This window comes from Lissotriton vulgaris, chromosome 7 (assembly GCF_964263255.1).
Source record: "Lissotriton vulgaris chromosome 7, aLisVul1.2, whole genome shotgun sequence".
In the NCBI taxonomy this organism is placed as follows: Eukaryota; Metazoa; Chordata; class Amphibia; order Caudata; family Salamandridae; genus Lissotriton; species Lissotriton vulgaris.
The window spans coordinates 1,739,283,765-1,739,305,589 of record NC_141695.1 but is presented as its reverse complement, the minus strand read 5'-3'; the positions used below and the strand labels follow the sequence as shown (position 1 = coordinate 1,739,305,589).

Genomic DNA, 21,825 nt, shown 5'->3' with positions numbered 1-21,825 from the left:
CGCCCACGCCTAGTTGGGTAGCTGTGCGCATTATAAAATTAATTTAACATAACATAACACTCGATGTCACTCAGGTTTACATCACTCCACTCCACCGAATTCCACTCTATGCTTTTGTATTGGATGCCGCTCTACTCAATTCCATTACAGTCTCGGGGACGCTCCTCCGCTAAGGCAGAGGAGTGCTGCCACACTGAGCAGGTCAAGAAAGCAAAAAATGAAACAATATTAACTAATTGTTATTATCATTTTAATTTTCCATTGCTATTCATCTGAGTAGGAGCGGGGTGGGGCTGGTCTCTGACAGAGGAGCTGGAGGAAGAGTGGTTCACACTCTCTAAAGTTCACATGACAGTTTGACTGGCTGTCTCGGGCCGGCCAAACCGCCATGTGCACTTTGCATATTCACGACCCAGGCTGGGTGAAGAACATGCCCAGGCTCCCACTGCCTGTCTGAGCACCAAAACTCTACTCATTGCCACTCCACTATACACTATTCTACTGTATGCCACTCGACTTTATGCTATTCCACTGTATGTCACTGTACTCTACGCCACTCCACTGTACACCACTACAACCAACGCTATTCCACTCTCCACCAGTTCACTCTATACTACTCAACTGTATGTCAGTCCACTTTACCTTGTTCTGCTCTAATCCTCTAAACTCTATGCTATTCCACTCTGTGACACTCCATTCCATGCCACTCCACTCAACACTATGACAGTTAACACCACTAGACTCCACCCCACTGCATGCAACCCATTCCACTCTACAGAGCCCATACACTCTACAGCCAGCCACTCTTCGCCACTACTCTTTACACCACTCCACTGTATGCTACTTCACGGTATGCCACTGTACTCCATGCTATTCCACTGTGCGCCACTCCACTATTTGCCACTACATTGAACGCTATTCTCCTCTACACCACTCCACTCTACGCTCCTCCATTGTATGCCAATCCGCTCTATGGCACTCCACTTTATGCCACAAAACTCAACGTCATTCCACTCTGCCATTTCACTCTACCTCACTCCACTCCACAACACACCACTCTACGCTGTTCCACTTCACACCACTGCACTCTCCACCACTCCAGTCTTGGCCACCTAGACAAGTCCACTCTATTATGCGACACTCCACTCTTACCCACTCCACTCTACCCTATTCCACTGTATGCAACTCTACTGAGGGCCTCTCCACTCCATGCTATTCCACTCTAAGCCACTCCATGGTATGCTATTCCACTGTATGCCACTCCACTCTACCGCACTCCACTCTACACATTACACTATTCTGATCTACGCCACTCTATTGTATGCCACTACACTCAACGCTACTCCACTGTATGCTATTCCACTGTACAGAACTCCAGTGCATTTTCACTCAATGCTATTACATCCTATGCCACTCCACTCTACTTCACTCCATTGTACACCACACCACTCTACACCTCTGCATTGTTCTCTACACTATTCCACTTCACAACTCTACACTTTACCTCACTCCACTCTTCACCACACCACGCTATGCCACTCTATGCAATTACACTCTACACCACTCCACTCTACAGTGTTCCACTGCACGTCAGTGCACTGTACCTTACTCCACTCAACGTCACAACTCCAAATTATGATATTTGATTGTGCACCACGCCACTGAACTACACTGCACTGTACTCCCCTCCAGAAGACAACAGTCTACGACACTACAGTTTATGAAACTATCCTCCATTCTTCTGTACGACACTGTACCTAATGACACTCCACTCAACAACTCAAATATGTACGCTTTGAAACACATTTTTATTAAAATGAAGAAAGTTAACATTCAATGAAAAAATACAATGTTGAAAACTTTGTTATCGTTAGGAACACTTTATGTAATCTTTCTATACAAACCAAAACTAAATTACACAAATATTACACATTCTAGAGTCATAGGTATTCCTTAAAGTGATATTGTAAGCATCACCTTTAAATTACTATAATTTGATTCCACCTTTAAATTACTATAATTTTATGTATTTATTAGATACAAACTAAATTAAACTACCCACAAATTATACATTCTAAACTTATACTTACACTTTAATTTATAATTTATGCAACACCTTCAAACTATTTTAACTCATTCATCTCAATGCACAGTATATTGAACTCGATAGACACACATCATTAACTATAACTGCAATTGTTATTTTGCAATGTCATTAGTGTTTTTGTAAATGCTATTTTTTTAGATGGTATTAGTAATACAATATGAAAAGGTATAAGCAGTGCAGGGAGATGGTGCAAGTTATAGGTGATATAGTGTGATTACCGAGTCCAGCACACTGTGGGCCCCATTAGGATGTCGGGCGGATCGCCACCGCCCACATCGCGGCGGCGATCCGCCCGACATCCGACCCCGACCGCCACCCATTTCCCCCCGCCATATTACTATGGCGGGGGCCCACGGCGGACAGAAAGACCGTATGCCGCTTTTCCGCCCGGTCGACAAGTCGACAGGGCGGAAAAGAATCCAATATGGAGGCAGTGTCTGCTAGACACCGCCATCCATATTATGATGGGGGGCGGCCGCCACAGAAAGCCATGCGTGAATCTCTTGCGGGGGCCTGTTGCAGGGCCCCAGAGATTCTGGGGGTGGGGGTGCACATGGGGTGTACCTATAGTACCCCCCTGCATTTCAATGTACAATGTGGAAGGCACCGTGCTGTGGCTGAAACGTTGTGCATTGAAATGCATGACGTGCATTTTTAGCATTGCGGCGGGCGGTGCTGAATGCAATGTTAAAAATGTGTGATGCGCCCGCTAGTGTGGCGGGCGCAACCTAATGGCTCCCACTGGTCCCCTGCCCTTAAGGCGGGCGGTCCCTTTTTACGTCGGGATGGCGGGTGGACAAAGTCCGCCCCCCATCCTAATGCCCCCCCTATGTGTGGAGGTGCACGAGTTAAAAAAACTTTAAATAGCTTGTGCCCTAAGGTAACTATAACGCGTGCCCTCACCATGCATTGCTATTTACTGAACATATTACATCACTCATGACATCTATTGCATCATGGATAATATCACTGCAACATGTGCAATGAACTTAATAATGAGAAAACTGTGCATGGCGGGGGCGCAAGTTATAGTTCCCCTAAGGCAAGAGTTCTAACTATTTGAGCTAACTATAACTGGTGAAATTCAGTGGGTTTTTTTTTGTTCAAAACATTATGTTGTCACTGAAATTTTCACCCAACAATAATGTAACTTTAACCTTTGTTTTTAAAGTCAAATTACTTTTATTTAACGGTATTTCATAGGAGTTGTTATTTTAAGTCCCTGCCTCCATTATTCTATATGGATATGTTTTAAGTAACCCTGGGCATAGTAGGCGTAGTGGGGCTGCACGAAGCTACGTGAAGTGGGCGAGAAACTACGCCCACCTACGCGGTTCGCGTAGCCCCACTACGTGCCACCCGCCTCCCTCCCGCCCTCCCTAAATACTTAAATTACCTTTTAAAAATGAATTAAAAACCACTTACCTTGTACGCTGGGTCCCCCGGGGCTCCCTCTCGTAATCGTGCCGCCGACTTGGATACTAAATGCGCGAGCGCGGCCGCCTGCGCATGCGCATTTCTCACGAAAAATGCGCATGCACGGGCGGCCGCAGCCCTTTCGTCGACGTCTTCATTGTCGATGAGAGTAATTCTCAGCTCTAAGGGCTAGATGTAGGTAGAATAGATTTACCGATTTTTAATTACCGAATTTTACCGATTCGGTAATTAAAAATTGGTAAATCTAAGGGGTGGATATGTAGGTATTTCCAGATGTGGAAATACCGAATCTGTAACATTCGGTATTTACCGATTCTGTAAATACAGAATCGGTATTTCCAATTGATTCCTATGGGCTTTGAAGCCCATAGGAATCAATGGGAAATACAGATTCTGTATTTACAGAATCAGTAAATACCGAACTTTGCAAGGGTGCAGGGGGTGTCACTTTGACACCCTCTGGCACCCCACAAATAGGCATGTGCGCCATGTGGCACACAGACATGCCCTAAGGGCATGTCTGTCTGTCACATGGCTAGGTGTGCATGCACACATGGGCATGCACACCTGAATTCGGTATTTTACCACACAATAGGATTGTGTGGTAAAATACTGATTTTGTAGGGCCTTTGGGACTCAGAAGAGTCCCACCTACATCTGACATTTACCGAATCGGTAAAAATACCAATTCGGTATTTTACAGAATCGGTAAAGTTACCGATTCGGTAAATTTACTGATTCTGTAAAATTGTGCCCCTACATGCCAATTCTTGAATACCAGTCGGTAACGGCCGAAAATACCGATTTTCAGCCGTTACCGACCGACCTACATCTGGCCCTAAGACTGTATCGTCAATCATCCCAATTTCGTCGTCGACGAAGAAACCTCCGTCGTCGACAGTCCGATCGTCGTCGACGAAAGGTTTGAAGATGTTGATTTCGTCGACGCCTTTGACGACGAGTGTTCCATCGACGGGTGTCCCGTCGACGAGTGTTAAGTCATCGTCTGTCCAGTCGACAGTTGTCCCGTCGGCGACTGCTCCGTCGACGACTGCCCCGTCGACGAAGAAGATAAAACAGAAGGCTCCGTCGATATCTACGTCAATGAAGGTTACGTCAACGGCTCCACTGCTGTCGACGATGTACCCGTCGACGATGTCTTCATCGATGGCGATGCCTCCGAAAGCTCCGTCGACGGAAGGATTGTTGTTGACGTCAAAATCGCAAGATGTAGTCACAATGACACCGTCTTCATTTGCCTCATTACCCTTGTTGCCGCTGTCTTCCAGCAAATCGGACCACATCGCAACTTTACCAGAGAGGGGAATGGCTCTTCCACCCTCTCCTTTGTTCGCTACGGACTCAGATCAGGAGTCTGAAGGGCAGGAGCATGAAGCTTTTACAGAGGCTCAAAGTCCATCAGATTTAATTATAAAGTGTCAGGACTTCAGTAATGATGAGGAGGAACAGTATGGAAATCATGATGAGGTTCAGACTCAAATGCCAGCTGCGATGTTGCCATTCTCAATGATTTCAAGCCTCCAAAATATGTTGGATGACTATAATCGCCGTTTCCCTCCATCACCTCAAGTGTCTACTGTCCCATCTGTTTTAACCCCGATTACGGAGCCGTCTACCGCTCCTCCAGAACCTTCACTGCCTTCTATCAGTCAGAGACACACTTCAATTCAGGTTCACGCAACTTTGTATCCTGATGATGATGACGAGAACCCTCCTTAGCGAGAGGATGGTGAAGTTACAGATGTGGATGGTGATGATCAGATGGCGGAGTTGGATGACTATCGGGCACAGACAGCATCCCCATCTCAGGTGACGCCAGGGGATTCTCCTCCGGTGGATATTGCAAGCTTCCATCAATTGATGGACAGAGCAGCACAACGTTTCAAGTTGCCACGAGTCCAAAGAGAGGAAGATTGTTTCCTATATGATTTTAAGAACCAACCATTTAAACAGATTCATACTGTTCCAATCATAGATTTCATCTGGGCTGAAGGGGTGAAACTCATGAAGACCCCAAACTCTTTACCGGCACAATTGTCGAGGTTAGAGAAGAAATATAAGGCGCCGGTGGGATCTCCGGCATGCCTTCCGGGCCAGCCGAAGCCTGATTCTGTCGTTATGCAGGCAGCTAAGAGAGGATCGCGGAATCCTGCATCTACTATCACGGCTCCCCCAGACCGTGAGGGCCGACGCCTTAATGCTATAGGTCGCAAATTTTCATCAATGTCTTCCACTACTGTGCGAGTGGCTAACGCTATGGCCATTTTGGGTCGATATGACCGTCAAGTTTGGGCAGATATGTCCACCTATGTGGCGTTACTTCCGGATGCTTCCAAGGCAGAAGCGCTACAGCTTCTTCAGGAAGGTGAAAGAACATCCGAGGAATTGATTGATTGTGCAGTGGATGTGGCCTGCACTGGATTTCGACAACTCGCTGGAGCGGCCGTCTTACGTCGGCAAAGTTGGTTGCGCTCAACCTCTTTCCGTCAGGAGGTTCAAGCAAGAATTCTTGATATGCCTTATGATGGCGAATCACTCTTCGGAGCGCACATTGACAAAGCGTTGACATCTATAAAGAAGGACACGGACACTGCACGTGCCTTAGGTACTCTTCAATTTAAGAAACAGCCCTTTCGGGGTGCTCGAGGACGAGGCACTAATTCCAATTTTCGAGGAGGAAGCAATCAATATCGCTCCTATAACCAAAGCAACTAGCGTTTCTCCGGAAATCGTCAACTGTCTTTTCGTCAACAGCCTGCCAAAACCTATAGAGTAAAGTCCACTTACAGGGGAACTTCCAACAAACGTCAATGACTTGCCTTTAACTCTGCAAATTGGAGGTCGAATCTCTCTGTTTGGTTCTCAATGGTCCTCCATCACCACGGACCGTTGGGTGCTCAACATTGTAGACAAAGGCCATGCATTGGAATTCATTGAAATACCTCCTCCGTCGCCACCTTCCAGGCCTCCACCTCCGCACCTCAAAGAACTCTTTCATCAGGTTTGCCTTCTGATTCAGAAGGGTGCGGTAGAAGTGGTACCAACGTCTCAGAAAGGGAAGGGGTTCTATTCCCGTTTTTTCCTAATTGTCAAAAAGAACGGGGAATAGAGACCCATTTTGGACTTGAGAGCGCTCAATCAATATCTCAAGAATCAATCCTTCCGCATGTTGACGCTTACAGAAATCTTGCGTTTGTCTCAGTCGGAGATTTCATGGCGACTATCGACCTCCGAGGCGCCTACTTCCATGTCCCAATACTCCCAGGTCATCGGAAGTTTCTACGATTCAAAGTGGGGCAACAGCATTTCCAGTTCAAGGTCCTGCCATTTGGCCTCCGTTCCGCCCCTCGAGTCTTTACCAAGATATTGGCTCCGGTCATGGCCTTTCTTCGCCTCCAAGGTGTCGAGATATTCCCATATCTCGACGATTGCCTCCTAAAGTCGCAGTCCCGCTCACAACTGTTGCACCATACCTCCATTTGTCAGAGGGTGTTTCGTTCCTTAGGTCTGTCCATCAACCTGGAAAAGTCCCAATTGCAACCTGCAACTTGCAAGGATTTCCTAGGGGCCACACTAGACACCAGGCTGGCAAAGGCGTTCGTCTCCCTGGAACGTCAACAGAGGATTCTTCGTCTAGTGTTTCTTCTACTGTCAAAACAGTACATTTCAGTTCGACTGTTGAAGTCCTTTCTGGGAATGGCTTAGTCGTGCATCGCTCTCATCCCACATTGCAGACTACGGACACGTCCTATTCAAGAGGAATTAGACGAACAGTGGCGTCAGGTCACCGGATCCTTCAACAATCTGATTTGTGTCACGACTCGCATGAGAGCAGCGCTCAAATGGTGGACACAGCCATTGCATCTTGCAGCGGGGATGTAGTTCCTATCAAACACCCCAGATCTTACAATAACCACGGACGCGTCCCTGGAGGGATGGGGGGCACACCTCCAGGACCTGTCTATAAAAGGAAAATGGACTCTGCATCAGAAAGCCTGGCACATCAACAAATTGGAGCTCATGGCTATTTTCCTAGCGCTGAAGTCATTTCAACCCGTGCTGCAAGGAGAGTCTGTCCTCATACAAACAGACAACACAACCTGCATGCACTACATAAACAAGCAGGGCGGAACGAAATCTCCGGTGCTCTCTCGCCTGGCACAGGCAATTTGAGACTGGTCACTTAATCACCAAATCACGATCACCGCTGTTCATCTCCCGGGGTTGTCCAACCTCCTCGCAGATTCCCTGAGCAGATCCCGATCATCAAACCACAAGTGGGAACTACATCAACCGACACTCGACATGATCTTTCGTCGATGGGGGTCGCCCGGCGCTGGATCTCTTTGCAACGCCAGAGAACCGCAAATGCCCAGCTTACGCAAGTTGGCATCCCCACAAAGGGTCTCAGGGCAATGCCCTTTTGATGAACTGGTCGAATCTGTTTGCATACGCCTTTCCTCCAATCCCTCTGGTGCCGCGAGTGCTTTGGAAGATACGGAGAGAACCCTGCCACGTCCTTCTCATTGCTCCCAGGTGGCCACGACAAGCATGTTTCTCGGAGTTGCTCCTTCTGTCCCAATGCAAGCCCATCCTTCTTCATCCTCGGATGGATCTTCTTTTCATGGACAGGGGTCTCATCTATCATCCGGACCCCTCTTCTCTGAGCTTATCAGCCTGGAACCTGAACACTGTGAATTTGCACATCTAACCATTCCTCAAGAATGTCGAGAGATCCTTGCTCAAGCCAGGGCTCCTTCAACTATAAAGACTTACAAGTTGAAATGGAAACGTTTCTGCCATTGGTGTGCGGCTGCCGGTGTGCATCCTTTGCATGCAACGCCCGCTCAGCTCCTCCCTTTCTTCTTTCATTTAGCTCAGTCAGGATTGTCTCATGCTACTTTAAGAGTTTTTCTGGCGGCAATTTCACGCTTCCGCCACGATGGCTCCACCTCCCTATGTTCCTCTAGGATAATACACCAATTTTTCAAAGGACTCTTTCGTAAATTTCCACTAGTTCGGCGCCCTCCTCCTGCGTGGTGCCTCAACATTGTTTTAACACAGTTAATGAATGCACCATTTGAGCCAATACATAGAGCTGACCTCAAGTACATCACCTGGAAGGTTGCACTTCTTCTTGCATTGACGTCTTCGCGTCGAGTGAGTGACATTCATGCATTTTTTTATTATTTTTTTTATTTGTTTTTATTGCAGAATTATCAACAAAATTATCGATACAATACGACCATCCTCATCACCTGAATATAAGGCGTTATAAATTCTCAAGGTTGTACACGGCCCTTCAGCCCACATCCCGGAGGCCGGGCGGCGCAGCAATGAGCACCAACAGGAGATCGTCATGAGTGTTACAGAGTGGTTTATGGTCGTCAGCCCAATGTAGTATCTGCTTTTTTGCCCCCCAACAACTCCCCCCCCATTCCCCAGTCACCCCTAGACAGAATCGTACACCCCCTGCCGGCAGAGTGACATTCATGCATTCACGATCAAACCACCATTTCTTTAGTTTCAGCCGGATTGTGTACTGCTACGCACAAACCCAACCTTTCTTCCAAAAGTACCTTCAGATTTCCACATCAATGAGCCCGTTATTCTGAAGTCTTTCTTTGCTAATCCGCAGTCTCCCGCGGAACAACGCTTGCAATCCTTAGACATTAAGCGGTGCTTGAAGTTCTACATCAGCAGAACGGCCCAGTTCCGCAAATCTGACCAACTCTTCGTCGTCTATGGCCGTTTTCACAAGGGACGACCAGTCACCAAACCTACAATAGCCCGCTGGGTGTCTTCGGCTATTGCCTTCTGCCATCAAAAAGCAGGCAAACCTTTGCAGTCTGCAGTAAGTCCCCATTCCACCAGATCCATGGCGTCCTCTACTGCACTCTTTGCTGGTGTCCCGCTGCATCAGATCTGCAGAGCAGCCACATGGTCCAGCAGGCACACGTTCACGAAACGCTACTGTCTGGGTGCCATGAATGAAGGGGATACCGCAGTAGGACAAGCTGTGCTTCGTAATCTTTTTCAATAAGGTGAGCCTCTGTTCTACCCTCCTCCTATTAGTTTCCATATGCTTATTGACTGTTTGAGATATATATAATCGTGAAACAGGCCGATAAAGGCGGTAACGTGGTCCTGTGGCCGAAGGATATGTACATCAGGGAGGCAGAATTACAGTTAAATGACACCGCATGTTACCGAAGAAGTAACATTCAAACTGTCAAATCTACATGGGTGGAACAACAAACTAACTTACAAGTCTGGCGAAGCGCAGGACTCCTTTCACATGAGGAGTTCAGATATCTGAAGAAAGACCATCCAGTCATTCCCTCGTTTTATTTACTCCCTAAGATTCATAAGGACTCTGAACAACCCCTGGGCCGACCCATTATTTCGGCAATTGACAGTTCCTTGGAACATGTTTCCAAGTACATTGACTTTTTCCTTCAAGGACATGTCAAGGCTCTAAACTCATATGTCAAAGACTCTTTTGATTTTCTCAGCAAGATTGAGCGTTTTGCTTGGGAAGAAGATATGATTTTAATGACTTTGGATGTTTCTTCTCTTTATACTTCTATAAAACATCATGACGGATTGAAAGCCCCGGAATACTACCTAAACAGATGCCCTCCTCATTCAGTGGCACACAATAAAATGCTGGTGGACATGACCAAAATGTGCCTTGAACAAAACTTTTTCATCTTCAATGGCGCAATTTATCATCAAGTAAGGGGTGTGGCGATGGGGGCCTGTTTCTCACCTAGCTACGCGTGTTTACACGTTGGGCTATGGGAGGAACAGGTCCTAGTCGGCCAGCACCGTAATATCTTTTCCAACAACATTGTTTTATATTTGCGTTACATTGATGATATTTTCTTGATTTGGAGGGGGGATGTTGAAAGTGCCAGGGCTTTTGTTGATTTGATCAATGTAAATTCTGTCAATCTCAGTTTCACTTCTAGTATAAGTTCTGTCTCCATTTGTTTTCTGGATGTAGAAGTATTTGTAGCCAATAACACCCTTGGCACTAGACTATACAGGAAACCAAGTGCTGGTAACACAATATTACACTCTAATAGCCAGCACCCTGCACATCTGATTCGGAGCATCCCCTTCGGGGAAATGCTCCGAATCAAGAGGATTTGTAGCACAGATGTTGAGTGTGCGGCTGCACAGGAAGCCTGCAGGTTGCGTTTCCTTGATAGGGGCTATTCAAATACTAGTCTAATTAAAGCCATCCAGCGATCAAATTCAGTAAGTAGACAGGAGGCCTTGGTTCCCAGGGTGAGAAAGACAATGACAGATGACCTTTTAGGAGGTGGACATGCAATTACTTGCCCACGAGTTATTTTAACTTTCAACCGCCAACATGGAGCCTTAAGGAAAATATTGTATAAGAACTGGAATCTGGTTCAAAGTGATCCAGTAATTGGACACAAACTCAAGAGCAAACCAGAACTCACTTTCCGTAGGTCTCCGTCTATGGCAAAGGCATTAGTCAGTAGTACCCTAGAGCCTATGACCTCCACCACTTGGGGGGCACTCAAAAAGGGCTTTAAGACCTGCCCACAATGTAAAGCCTGTCGTTTCGGCAGCAGCAGGACTCATTTTAAAAGCCCTTTTCGTGAACATCCTACAGCCATCTCCAAGTGGCTTACTTGTAAATCTGAATTTGTCATTTATGTGTTGGAGTGTCCGTGTGGATTACAATATGTAGGTAGTACAAAACTGCCTGCCCACAAACAGATACTCCAACACATACGTGCGATCACGGGCCACGACCAAAACTATCCGGTTGCCAGGCATTTTCAGGAGAAACATCAAGGCATACCTGATCAGCTCCGGTATTTTTTAATTGATGCTGTAGAAGTCTCAAGAAGAGGAGGAGACCGTGAGGCCAAACTCCGTCTTCTTGAGACCAGGTACATACTGGAGCTCAATACTAAGAATCCCAATGGGTTGAATGACAGGGAAGATCTTTACACCTGCATTTGAAAGGTTTTCTTGTTATGCCCCTGTAAACCTGTCCGGATAGCTATACATAGCTTTGATTTCACTAAAATAGATGAATTTCGAAAATATTTCTGTGAAATGTGGTGCTCAATTTGATTATCGTTTTTTAACAACTTGAGAAAAAAACTGTTTGTGTAAAAAAATTGATTCACTAAGAATTGGCTGTTTTTCCACTAGCACTTTATATTGTAAATATTTTATTATCACTTTATTTGCACTAAATATGATTCAGCGTGCAATGTGGCAGGCCCACTTGGGCTCTATTTAGAACAATTTATATTGTCTTCAAATAGGACATAAAGGACTTAGCACTTTATATTTAACAATATTCTATTTTGAGCGTGACAGTCTAGTGCTGATAAATATTGAACTGTTTACAAAACATAACATGGTAATTTAATATCAATTTACTATGGCCTTTTTTGATACTTTCCATTACATAGACATAATTATTTGTCATGTATCAATTGTTGTCTAGTATCATTAATACTATTCCATGACAGAACAAAAGTATTTTAAACAAAATATTAGGACCCTCGAAATGTAATTACATGTTCTGAGGAAACTTTGTTTTAAACAGTTCACAGGTATTATTGGGTATTTTACCGTGTGCATGTAAATGACGCTGTTTAACCTTAGAGTAGTATTTTTTCTATGTCCTTTGATGAATTAAGATGCACTGTCACTTAAAAAGCCGTGTTCTGTGACGAGCAGTTTGTCATGTGATCAAGCCTTCTCGAAGGCGAAACGCGTCATGGCGGCAGCGCTGGCTCTATTTGAATAAACACCGCTTGCACCAGCACTCTTTGGGTCGACTCCTCGTCATTTCTGGGAACTAACAGATGCTTTCTGTTTGACAAGTGACGATCTACGTAAATATATATATATATATATATATATATATATATATATATATATATATATATATATATATATTTATGTGCTCGATACACATACATTTCAGTCTTTATTATGCATTGTGTTTATGAAAACTTTTTCCTTGGTACTGACGGCTATCTATTCTATATTCATGCATGTGAATCTATGAAAGACACCCCAATACTGGAGAAGAACAATTGTTACTTACCTGTAAACAGGTGGTTCTCCAGTATTGGTGTCTTTCATAGATTCACATGCGACCCTCCCTCCTCCCCTCAGAGGCTCTCTTCTCCTCATAGACTCTTTTGGTCACTCTTGTGCTACAAAAATCTGAGGTGCTGAGCTCTGAGGAGAAGGTTCTAGAGGGCTGCTGTCTCCTGATTGGCTGCAGTTTGGACCAACATAATGACAATGATAGGCTGCATATGGCCTTTTCCTTCCCCATTCATTCCTATGTAGAATTTTGGTTAGGCAGTTTATGCCTTCTCTAATATGTATTTCAGGTTTTTTCTCCTGATTATATATATATGTATATATATTTTATATATATATATTTAGTATTTATTGCTATTTTATTTACCGTGGGACTCCCACTCCGATGACGGGGAATATTCTAGCATGTGAATCTATTAAAGACACCAATACTGGAGAACCACCTGTTTACAGGTAAGTAACAATTGTTCTTACAATGCCCACCCAAGTTTCCCGTGCACGCCTTTCAAGCGCTAGCCCTTCTGGCATCGTCCTATTGTCCGACAAGACAATTAATCCATGATTCCAAGGCTGCAATTCAGCAAAGATATCTGTGACAAACTCACCCAATGTCTGTCCTCCGTCCTTGCTATGAAATATCTGTGTCGTGTCTGTAAAATAAAAGGTAGATTTCATCAGAATCACCAGTCTTATTAGAGTGCATTTCCAGAGCAAGCCGGTAGACCTTCAGAGGGTGCTGAATGAAGACACAGTGGTAGGATAACCCAGCTCACACCATATGCACCCAGACATGCTATCTGTGTAAACCACACATAGGTAGAACATGAAAGAGGATGTAAAACAACCAAGATCATTAGGTACTTGAAAACACATCCTATAAGTATCGTAGGAGCATATCTATCTGTCATCGTACTTCTCTATTCGGCTTAAATTCTCTACTCAATAGATGTCTTGATTAGTGAGCCCCTCATCTGCAGAGCCAGCAGAATTCAGAACTAAAATGTCCGGTTACTTACCGGTAATATTCATTACTCCTCGTCAGCCCTCCCTGTCCAAGTCCTAAATACATGAGCATAGCTCCTCCCACCAGAAACTCCCAAGCAACCAAAAACCCATCCCTTCCCTCCAGGCCTGACCCACACCCGGAGGGATATAACCATGTGAAATACCAATCCACACCCTGTTTTACTGCGTAATGACTTCCTGGCAACTTTGTCGTGAAGGGTGCCTGATCTGTGCCTTCATCCGGGTAAGTGTGAAACGGCCTGCTTGGCGGCCGTATTAATCCCCTAAGGTACCTGTCATTACATGTACGTTTGAGTCCCTGCTTTAGCAGGACCGTGGGGTTGGGGGGTCCGGACTGCCTAGTGTATGGGGGCGACTCCCTGCTGCGGCTTTGCCTCTTCCGGGTTCGTTCCCTGCTCTAGTGGGAACTCCCAGGGAAGGGAGGCTTCTCTGCGCGCCAGAGGCGTGGCGGTTTGGCTCCTCGTCAGAGGTGTGTTTGCGGGGCTCAGTGCTCGTCTCGTTTCGAGCCCGTATTTCCATTTTTGTTTTTTTTCATGCTGTTTCTGCATTGATAGGTGGTTGTCTGCGCCTCATCACACTAGCCCGGGGCCGGTGTTTTGGAAAGAATGGGCACTGTATACCAATGCAATATATAGCCTTGGTTTCACCCCATGCCTCTTTTACCTGCCACAAATCGCTCCCTGTCCCTTTTAAAGGGCATCGCGTTTGTTTGGAGCAGTGTGTGCCCGATCGTAGTGAGGGCTGACTGTACTTTCAAATAAGCGTTTCAGTTTGTCAATACAAGGGGTGGCGCACTGGTGGGGGGTTTCCCGGTCATGTGAGTCAGTTTTCTCTGATGTGTACTTCCTGGACAATGTGTCACTGTGGCCTTGTGGTTATGGTCTCTGACTCTTGCTCCAAAGGCTATGTGTTCAAAACCTGGTGTTTCAATTGTTGTGGTTTCTGAGCTACAATTATTATAAATGTTATATGGCCATGATCTGCATGGGCTGGTTCCTGTGGCTGGGGCTTCTGGGCTCCTTCGGGTTCCTTCCGGTTGGGGCCTTTTTAGTTGTTTCTTTTGTGTTTGTGTCTAAGGTGGGCTGGCCTACTGTCCTATTGGGGTTTAGCATTCCCTGATTGGCCCTTATGGATTTTGCATTGCTTAGTCTGGGGTAGTATGTTGGGCGCTGGTTTCTCTGTTCTGTTCACATCGTGAAGTAGAGTGGTTTGGGCGTGAGTGGGCTCCACTGTTTGTAGGAGGTGGTGGTTGCTGGGTCTTCCACTGCTCCTTTCCTAGTGCATGTTCAGGATGCCTCTGCTGACATAGATCTGGACTTGGTTTCAGATGAGACCAGGGGGCAGGCTTTCACAGTGTTCTTTTACGTGTTCTGGACTATTTAGGGTTCCTTAGGGTCTTGGTGGGTGGTAAGTCAGTAGGCTTTTTCGGCAATCGCCAGTTGATGGGGCTTGTAGGCTATTCCTAAACTCTGTGAGTAATGTGCTAGGGGGGGAGTGGAAGGATTTTGTCAAACATGCCTTTACCTGGTTTCTGGCGGTGGACAATCCTTTAGAGTGGTTTGCTTTGGTATCCCGGCTGTGGTGATGGTGGATCCCTGTTGGTTGGTGTGCCATCTCAGAGCCTGGGTTTGTCCGTGGATGTGATTTCTTCTTATCCTGTGGTCATGCGGGTTGAAGGGGTCTTGAAGTGGGCTTTTGATGCCTCTGGTCTTTCAGTTCGGTCTGCGACTTGCCCCAGCTTTCGGGTTTAGTCGCTTCTGTATGACTGTCAGGGTATTTGTGTGCAGTTCTTGCTGGATGTGGATCCCTCAGAATCTGTTTCCGTGTTGGGACTGCAGTTGAAGTTACCTGGCGGATTTGTCCTATGATTCCCTTAGTACGGCGGCGGCTGGGACCTCTGTGGCTGCTCAGTGGCAGTTGTGGCTTTAGCTTTGAAAGGCGGTGTTGCTCAGAAGGCTACTGTGATGGAGCTTCCCTTCGCGGGCTCTATACTATTTGGGGATCCATTGGAGGCCTCGATTGATATGACGGCTGAGGACAATAATTTGTTGGCTCCCTTCTCTAAGAACCCCAGCTTGTGCACCAACAGACCTACACTAATGTGCTGCATTAACTGGGCTGTGATTGGTGGGCTCTGCTGTGACACTGTATGTAATTACTGCTCCTTTGAATACTTGCACCTACCCTCTCTTCCTACGGTACGGGCGGTGAAGGTGAGTACAGGTCCTACTGGTGCATCTGTCACTGCCGAAGGCTTTACGTGGCACTGTAGCGTGCCCAGCCGGTCCATGCACCATCCTCTGGCCTTCTAAGAGAGTCTGACCCCACAAGACCAGGCACCTCCCATGCCCAACTCTGCACCCCCAAGGTACCTTTTCTTCAATCCTAACCCCGGATTGCCCTGGTGAAAGCAGAAGCCACATCACATATGAAATACTATAATACCGTCTATGGGGTTTACAACCAGAAGGTTAATCATGCTACAAGGAGCAGGCAGTGTTGTTGTCCGCCTCCCGGCTGTAGCGCTTAGAACACTGCACTGGCTCCTACTACACCAAGACCTACTCAGAATCCTATTCTTGGTGCACATATCAGTGTCAGGCTCAGTCCCAGACTGTCTCTATGGACCAGACGCCTGCGGTCTGTCTCTGCTTCCTCAATGATTGAAGTGGTCTCGGGGGAGGTTTCTGCACCTACGAGCCTCCACCCCTTGGAAAGCTCTCCCTCCACATCTGCGTAATAAATCCAATCTATAATCATTCCAATAAACTGAAGACCCGTCTCTTCATCCGAGTGCTCACACCTCGGGAGCTTTCACACCTGCTCATCTGACCTGTATCTTCTTAAATCTATAATATTGTGGTCGTTGATATTCTGACTACACTACTGCTGTGAATCGATATTTAAAACGCAGTCTTGTGGAATAGGACCCCTGTGGTGTTCTCTGATGCACTGCAACGTCCTTTGGCCACAACTGTAAAACTGTAAAACTATCATTAAAAGGTGCTATTTCCTTCATTGTTCTATCTATTTCTGCATCTATCGCCTTCGCCGTCTTCTAACCCCCATCGTGGCTGTAATTGCTCTGGCACCAAGCCGTATTTGCAAGGTCAGAAGTCACCCTGGGTGCGTGGCTGCCTTCGGTGCAGTGGCACCGGGCACAGAGGCCCGAGGGCCCCATGGAACCCTGATCGTTGCTGTATTTCATAATTCGAGGAGCGGCCAGGGGGCAGTGCGTTCCTCGCACAAGGCCCATGACGCACTGGCTACGCACTGGCATTCTTGTTTATAATTGCTGTCCTTTCAGAGTGTGATCACCGAGCGAAGAACAAATAATGACCTAAAACTAGTCTCCGACCTCCATTAGCCACCCTGAGCGGTCTCTTGTTTCATCAGTAACGTCTGTCTCTTCCATTGTCCCGTCCCCTTGCTTGCTGGTTGAGGGCCCCACAGCGCCTCCGGGCAGGCCGGCTCCCCAGGGGCCCGGTCCTTTCGTCGGCTGGCCTTGTTGCAGGCAGCATTGACTCAGGGGCCCGGACCAAGCCTCGCTCCTTTCAGCGGCTGGCCTGGATTTCTGTAAAATGCTTCAGACGACCAAGGCGGGCCGTGCCCGCAGTCCACACCCACAGCCGCACAAAGCCTCAAAGAGGAGGATAGAGGAGAACAAAGGCTTCTCCCAGAGGAAGGGAGCTCCGCGCATTCACATCAAAGTGCTTCATTTCTGCACCTAGAACAGCGTCTTGTGAACTTGTCCGGGCACAATGGAGGCGTTTAAAGCTGGCACGAGGGGCACTGCCAGGCGTTGGGTGGCGGAGTATACACGTACAGGAGCAAAGGGGGTGCTGCAGGTGAATGGGGAGATGTTTCGGGGAGCCATTTGGCGGTCCCCAAACTGAAGTTGCAGCGGGGCTGCAGGGCTGGATTGAGGACCAATGGTGGAGCCTGATGTGCCCCTGTACCGACTAGCAGCAGGAGCTGTGTACTGAGGTTGAGGTGCACCGGTGGAGCCAGGTGTGCCCCTGTACTAGCAGCAGGTGCTGTGTGCTTAGGTTGAGGTGCACCGGTGGAGCCTCGTGTGCCCCTGTACTAGCAGCAGGTTCTGTGTGCTTAGGTTGAGGTGCACAGGTGGCGCCTGGTGTGGCCCTGTACTAGCAGCAAGCGCCGTGTGATTAGATTGAGGTGCAGCGATTGAGCCAGGTGTGCCCGTACTAGCAGCAGGAGCTGTGTGCTTAGGTTACGGTGCACCGGTGGAGCCAGATGTGTCCCTGCATTAGCAGCAGGTGCTGTGTGCTTAGGTTGAGGTGCACCGGTGGGGCCAGGTGTGTCCCTGCACTAGCAGCAGGTGCTGTGTGCTTAGGTTGAGGTGCCCTGGTGGAGCCAGGTGTGTCCCTGTACTAGCAGCAGGTTCTGTGCGCTGAGGTTGAGGTGCACCGGTGAAGCCAGGTGTGTCCCTGTACTAGCAGCCGGTTCTGTGTGCTTAGGTTGAGGTGCCCTGGTGGAGCCAGGTGTGTCCCTACACTAGCAGCAGGTGCTGTGTGCTTAGGTTGAGGTGCACTGGTGGAGCCAGGTGTGCCCCTGTATTAGCAGCAGGTGCTGTGTGCTTAGGTTAAGGTGCACCTGTGGAGCCAGGTGTGCCCCTGCACTGACTAGCAGCGGGTGCTGTGTGCGTAGGTTGAGGGGCCCTGGTGGAGCCAGGTGTGTCCCTACACAAGCAGCAGGTGCTGTGTGCTTAGGTTGAGGTACCCTGGTGAAGCCAGGTGTGTCCCTGCACTAGCAGCAGGTGCTGTGTGCTTAGCTTGAGGTGCACCGGTGGAGCCAGGTGTGCCCCTGCACTAGCAGCAGGTGCTGTGTGCTTAGGATGAGGTGCACTGGTGGAGCCAGGTGTGCCCCTGTACTAGCAGCAGGTGCTGTGTGCTTAGGCTTAGGTGCACTGGTGGAGCCAGGTGTGTCCCTGCCCTAGCAGCAGGTGCTGTGCGCTTAGGTTGAGGTGCCCTGGTGGAGCCAGGTGTGTCCCTTTACTAGCAGTAGGTGCTTTGTGCTTAGGTTGAGGTGCACTGGTGGAGCCAGGCGTGTCCCTGTACTAGCAGCAGGTGCTGTGTGCTTAGGTCGAGGTGCACCGGTGGAGCCAGGTGTGCCCCTGTACTAGCAGCAGGTGCTGTGTGCTTAGGTCGAGGTGCACCTGTGGCGCCAGGTGTGTCCCTGTACTAGCAGCAGGTGCTGTGTGCATAGGTTGAGGTGCACCTGTGGAGACAGGTGTGTCCCTATACTAGCAGCAGGTGCTGTGTGCTTAGGTTGAGGTGCCCTGGTCGAGCCAGGTGTGTCCCTTTACTAGCAGTAGGTGCTTTGTGCTTAGGTTGAGGTGCACTGGTGGAGCCAGATGTGTCCCTGTACTAGCAGCATGTGATGTGTGCTTAGGTTGAGTGCCCTGGTGAAGCCAGGTATGTCCCTGTACTAGCAGCAGGAGCTGTGTGCTTAAGTTGAGGTGCCCTGGTGGAGCCAGGTGTGTCCCTGCACAAGCAGCAGGTGCTGTGTGCTTAGGTTGAGGAGCCCTGGTGGAGCCAGGTGTGTCCCTGTACTAGCAGCAGGTGCTGTGTGCTTAGGTTGAGGTGCACCTGTGGAGCCAGGTGTGTCGCTGTACTAGCAGCAGGTGCTGTGTGCATAGGTTGAGGTGCACCTGTGGAGCCAGGTGTGTCCCTGCACTAGCAGCAGGTTTTGTGTGCTTGGGTTGCGATGCCCTGGTGGAGCCAGGTGTGCCCCTGCCCTAGCAGCAGGTGCTGTGTGCATAGGTTGAGGTGCACCTGTGTTGGCAGGTGTGTCGCTATACTAGCAGCAGGTGCTGTATGCAAGGGTTGAGTTGCACCTGTGGAGCCAGGTGTGTCCCTGCACTAGCAGCAGGTTTTGTGTGCTTGGGTTGCGATGCCCTGGTGGAGCCAGGTGTGCCCCTGCCCTAGCAGCAGGTTCTGTGTGCATAGGTTGAGGTGCACCTGTGTTGGCAGGTGTGTCGCTATACTAGCAGCAGGTGCTGTATGCAAGGGTTGAGTTGCACCTATGGAGCCAGGCGTGTCCCTGCACTAGCAGCAGGTTTTGTGTGCTTAGGTTGAGGTGCCCTGGTGGAGCCTGGTGTGTCCCTGTACTAGCAGCAGGTTCTGTGTGCTTAGGTTGAGGTGCCCTGGTGGAGCCTGGTGTGTCCCTGTACTAGCAGCAAGTTCTGTGTGCTTAGGGTGAGGTGCCCTGGTGGAGCCTGGTGTGTCCCTGTACTGACAAGCAGCGGGTGCTGTGTGCATAGGTAGATGTGCACTGGTGGAGCCAGGTGTGTCCCTGCACTAGCATCAGGTGCTGTGTGCTTAGGTTGAGGTGCCCTGGTGGAGTCAGGTGTGTCCCTGTACTGACAAGCAGCGGGTGCTGTGTGCATAGGTAGATGTGCACTGGTGGGGGTCTTTATAGCAGTGCCCTATACCTGAATTTCTTTGGGGCGAGGGGTGTCTGTCGGTTAATATTGAGGTGCTTGGAGGCCGGTGTTTTTGTGTGGTCCAGTCCTGGACTGGCGGGGCAGGAAGGGGCGCATTAGCAGAGCTGTGCTGGGCTCTTGGATAACCGAAGCGCTACAGGCGGAGGCGCTTTGGAGCGGCTCGGGGTTGTCCTCGGAGCGGGAGGGGTGGTCCTAGGGGGATTGTTCGGCAGAGCAGTGTGTACATCTCACACGTGAGTGCTGCAGGTAGGAAACACGGTGCATTGGAAGAGGCCAGTGAGTGTCAGGGGTGGAGCGCTGCTTTGGAGAAGAGTGAGGTGCACGGGCAGATCTGTGTGTAGAGATCTCTACCGAGGCAGCACTAGGCACTACATGTCATATCAGGAGAGAGGTCATTGGCAGTTAGAGTAGAGTTGAGGCGTGGGCTCAAAGGAAGAAGTGATGCCATGAATTGAGCCGGCCTCGCACCTGAGATCGGCCGCACTCGCAGCTGGACACGTGCAAGTGACCACCTCTGGCCCCTGCCTCTGAAGGGTCGTGTGAGGGGCAGCCCCTGCCTAGCTGCCCTACCGGCCTTCACCCCCTCCCCCCGAGCCCCTGGTCCCAGAGTGGGCTCTCTCCTCTTTGACGTCACTCTTTTGAGGAGCACTCACCGGGTGTCGTCTCGATGTCCCGAAGGGCCAGCGTGCCAGCGGAGAGCGCCCACAGCAGTGCCAGGGCAGATCCTCTCATGGTGGCTCCTGGGAGGGGCGGTGGGTGAAGCCCTGCGGGGTCCGCTTCTCTCTGCCCTGAGTGCCCGGCTGCCTCTGCTTCGAGGTCCCCCTGGCGCTGTCTGGAGTCACTCTGCGCCCGTGCCGCCCTCCCTCTGGCCCAGGGAGGGTGTGCCCAGCTCTAGGTGGTGTCTGAGCACAGGTGGGGCTGGGAGGAGGTTTAACTCTTTCCCCGCTGGATGGATGGTGCCAGCGGCTCTGGGGTGAACTCAACCCTGGTGTGTGGGACTAGAGAGCACAGATGTTCCTTAACAGATGCGGCTGGGGAGGGGGTGACTGCCAGGGGGCTCCTCGGGGAGGCTGGAGGGGCTGGCCAGCTGGGATCTTCTGCACTCTGCACAGACCATGTGGTGTGTGTCTCTAATATATGAAACGGTAAGGGTGGCTCTACAAGCACAGGGTGAAAATCAATATACTAGTAACAAAGCTGTTAGTAGTCCGTTCGCTCTTCTCCCGGGGTCTACCGTTCAGGCCCCAAATGATCCAAACATATAGAGATTGATGGAAGAAGCGTCGTCTTCATAAAAGGGGTCTTAAGTTCAATGCTGTATTCCAAAGTTTTATTATAGCAAATTCATCCGATATCAGCAACAAAGGATTTGTTACAATAGCACAAATGTCCAATTGAATATAGATTGAATAACCCAATATCATCCAAATCAGAAATTTTTTGTTGATGACTTTAAACAGCCAACGGCGTTTTGTCCATAATGGACATGTAATGTAATGTAATGATGTCTTGTAAAGCGCATGAATCCACATGGGGTATCTCCGCGCTGTAGACCGCTGGGGAACCCGTCCTGGCTATCCCTGTGAGATGGTCCATACTGGGTATCTCCAAGGTGAAACCAGGCATCCCCGGCGTATGTGGGGGGCCG

General features: G+C 48.8%; 1 protein-coding gene across 1 annotated transcript in view; it reads right to left on the bottom strand.

Annotated features, from left to right (window-relative positions):
- LOC147706531 (uncharacterized) overlaps positions 1 to 21,059 on the bottom strand; it is a 97,317-nt gene extending 76,258 nt beyond the window's left edge. Inside the window, exons 1-2 of the mRNA XM_086932998.1 lie at positions 20,831 to 21,059; positions 13,288 to 13,332 (exon numbers count right to left, since the gene is read on the bottom strand). Of these exons, the coding sequence (XP_086789124.1) occupies positions 13,288 to 13,332; positions 20,831 to 20,909 (124 nt within the window). The 5' untranslated portion in view covers positions 20,910 to 21,059. The remainder of the gene's footprint in view (positions 1 to 13,287; positions 13,333 to 20,830) is intronic.
- Positions 21,060 to 21,825: the final 766 nt, after the last annotated feature.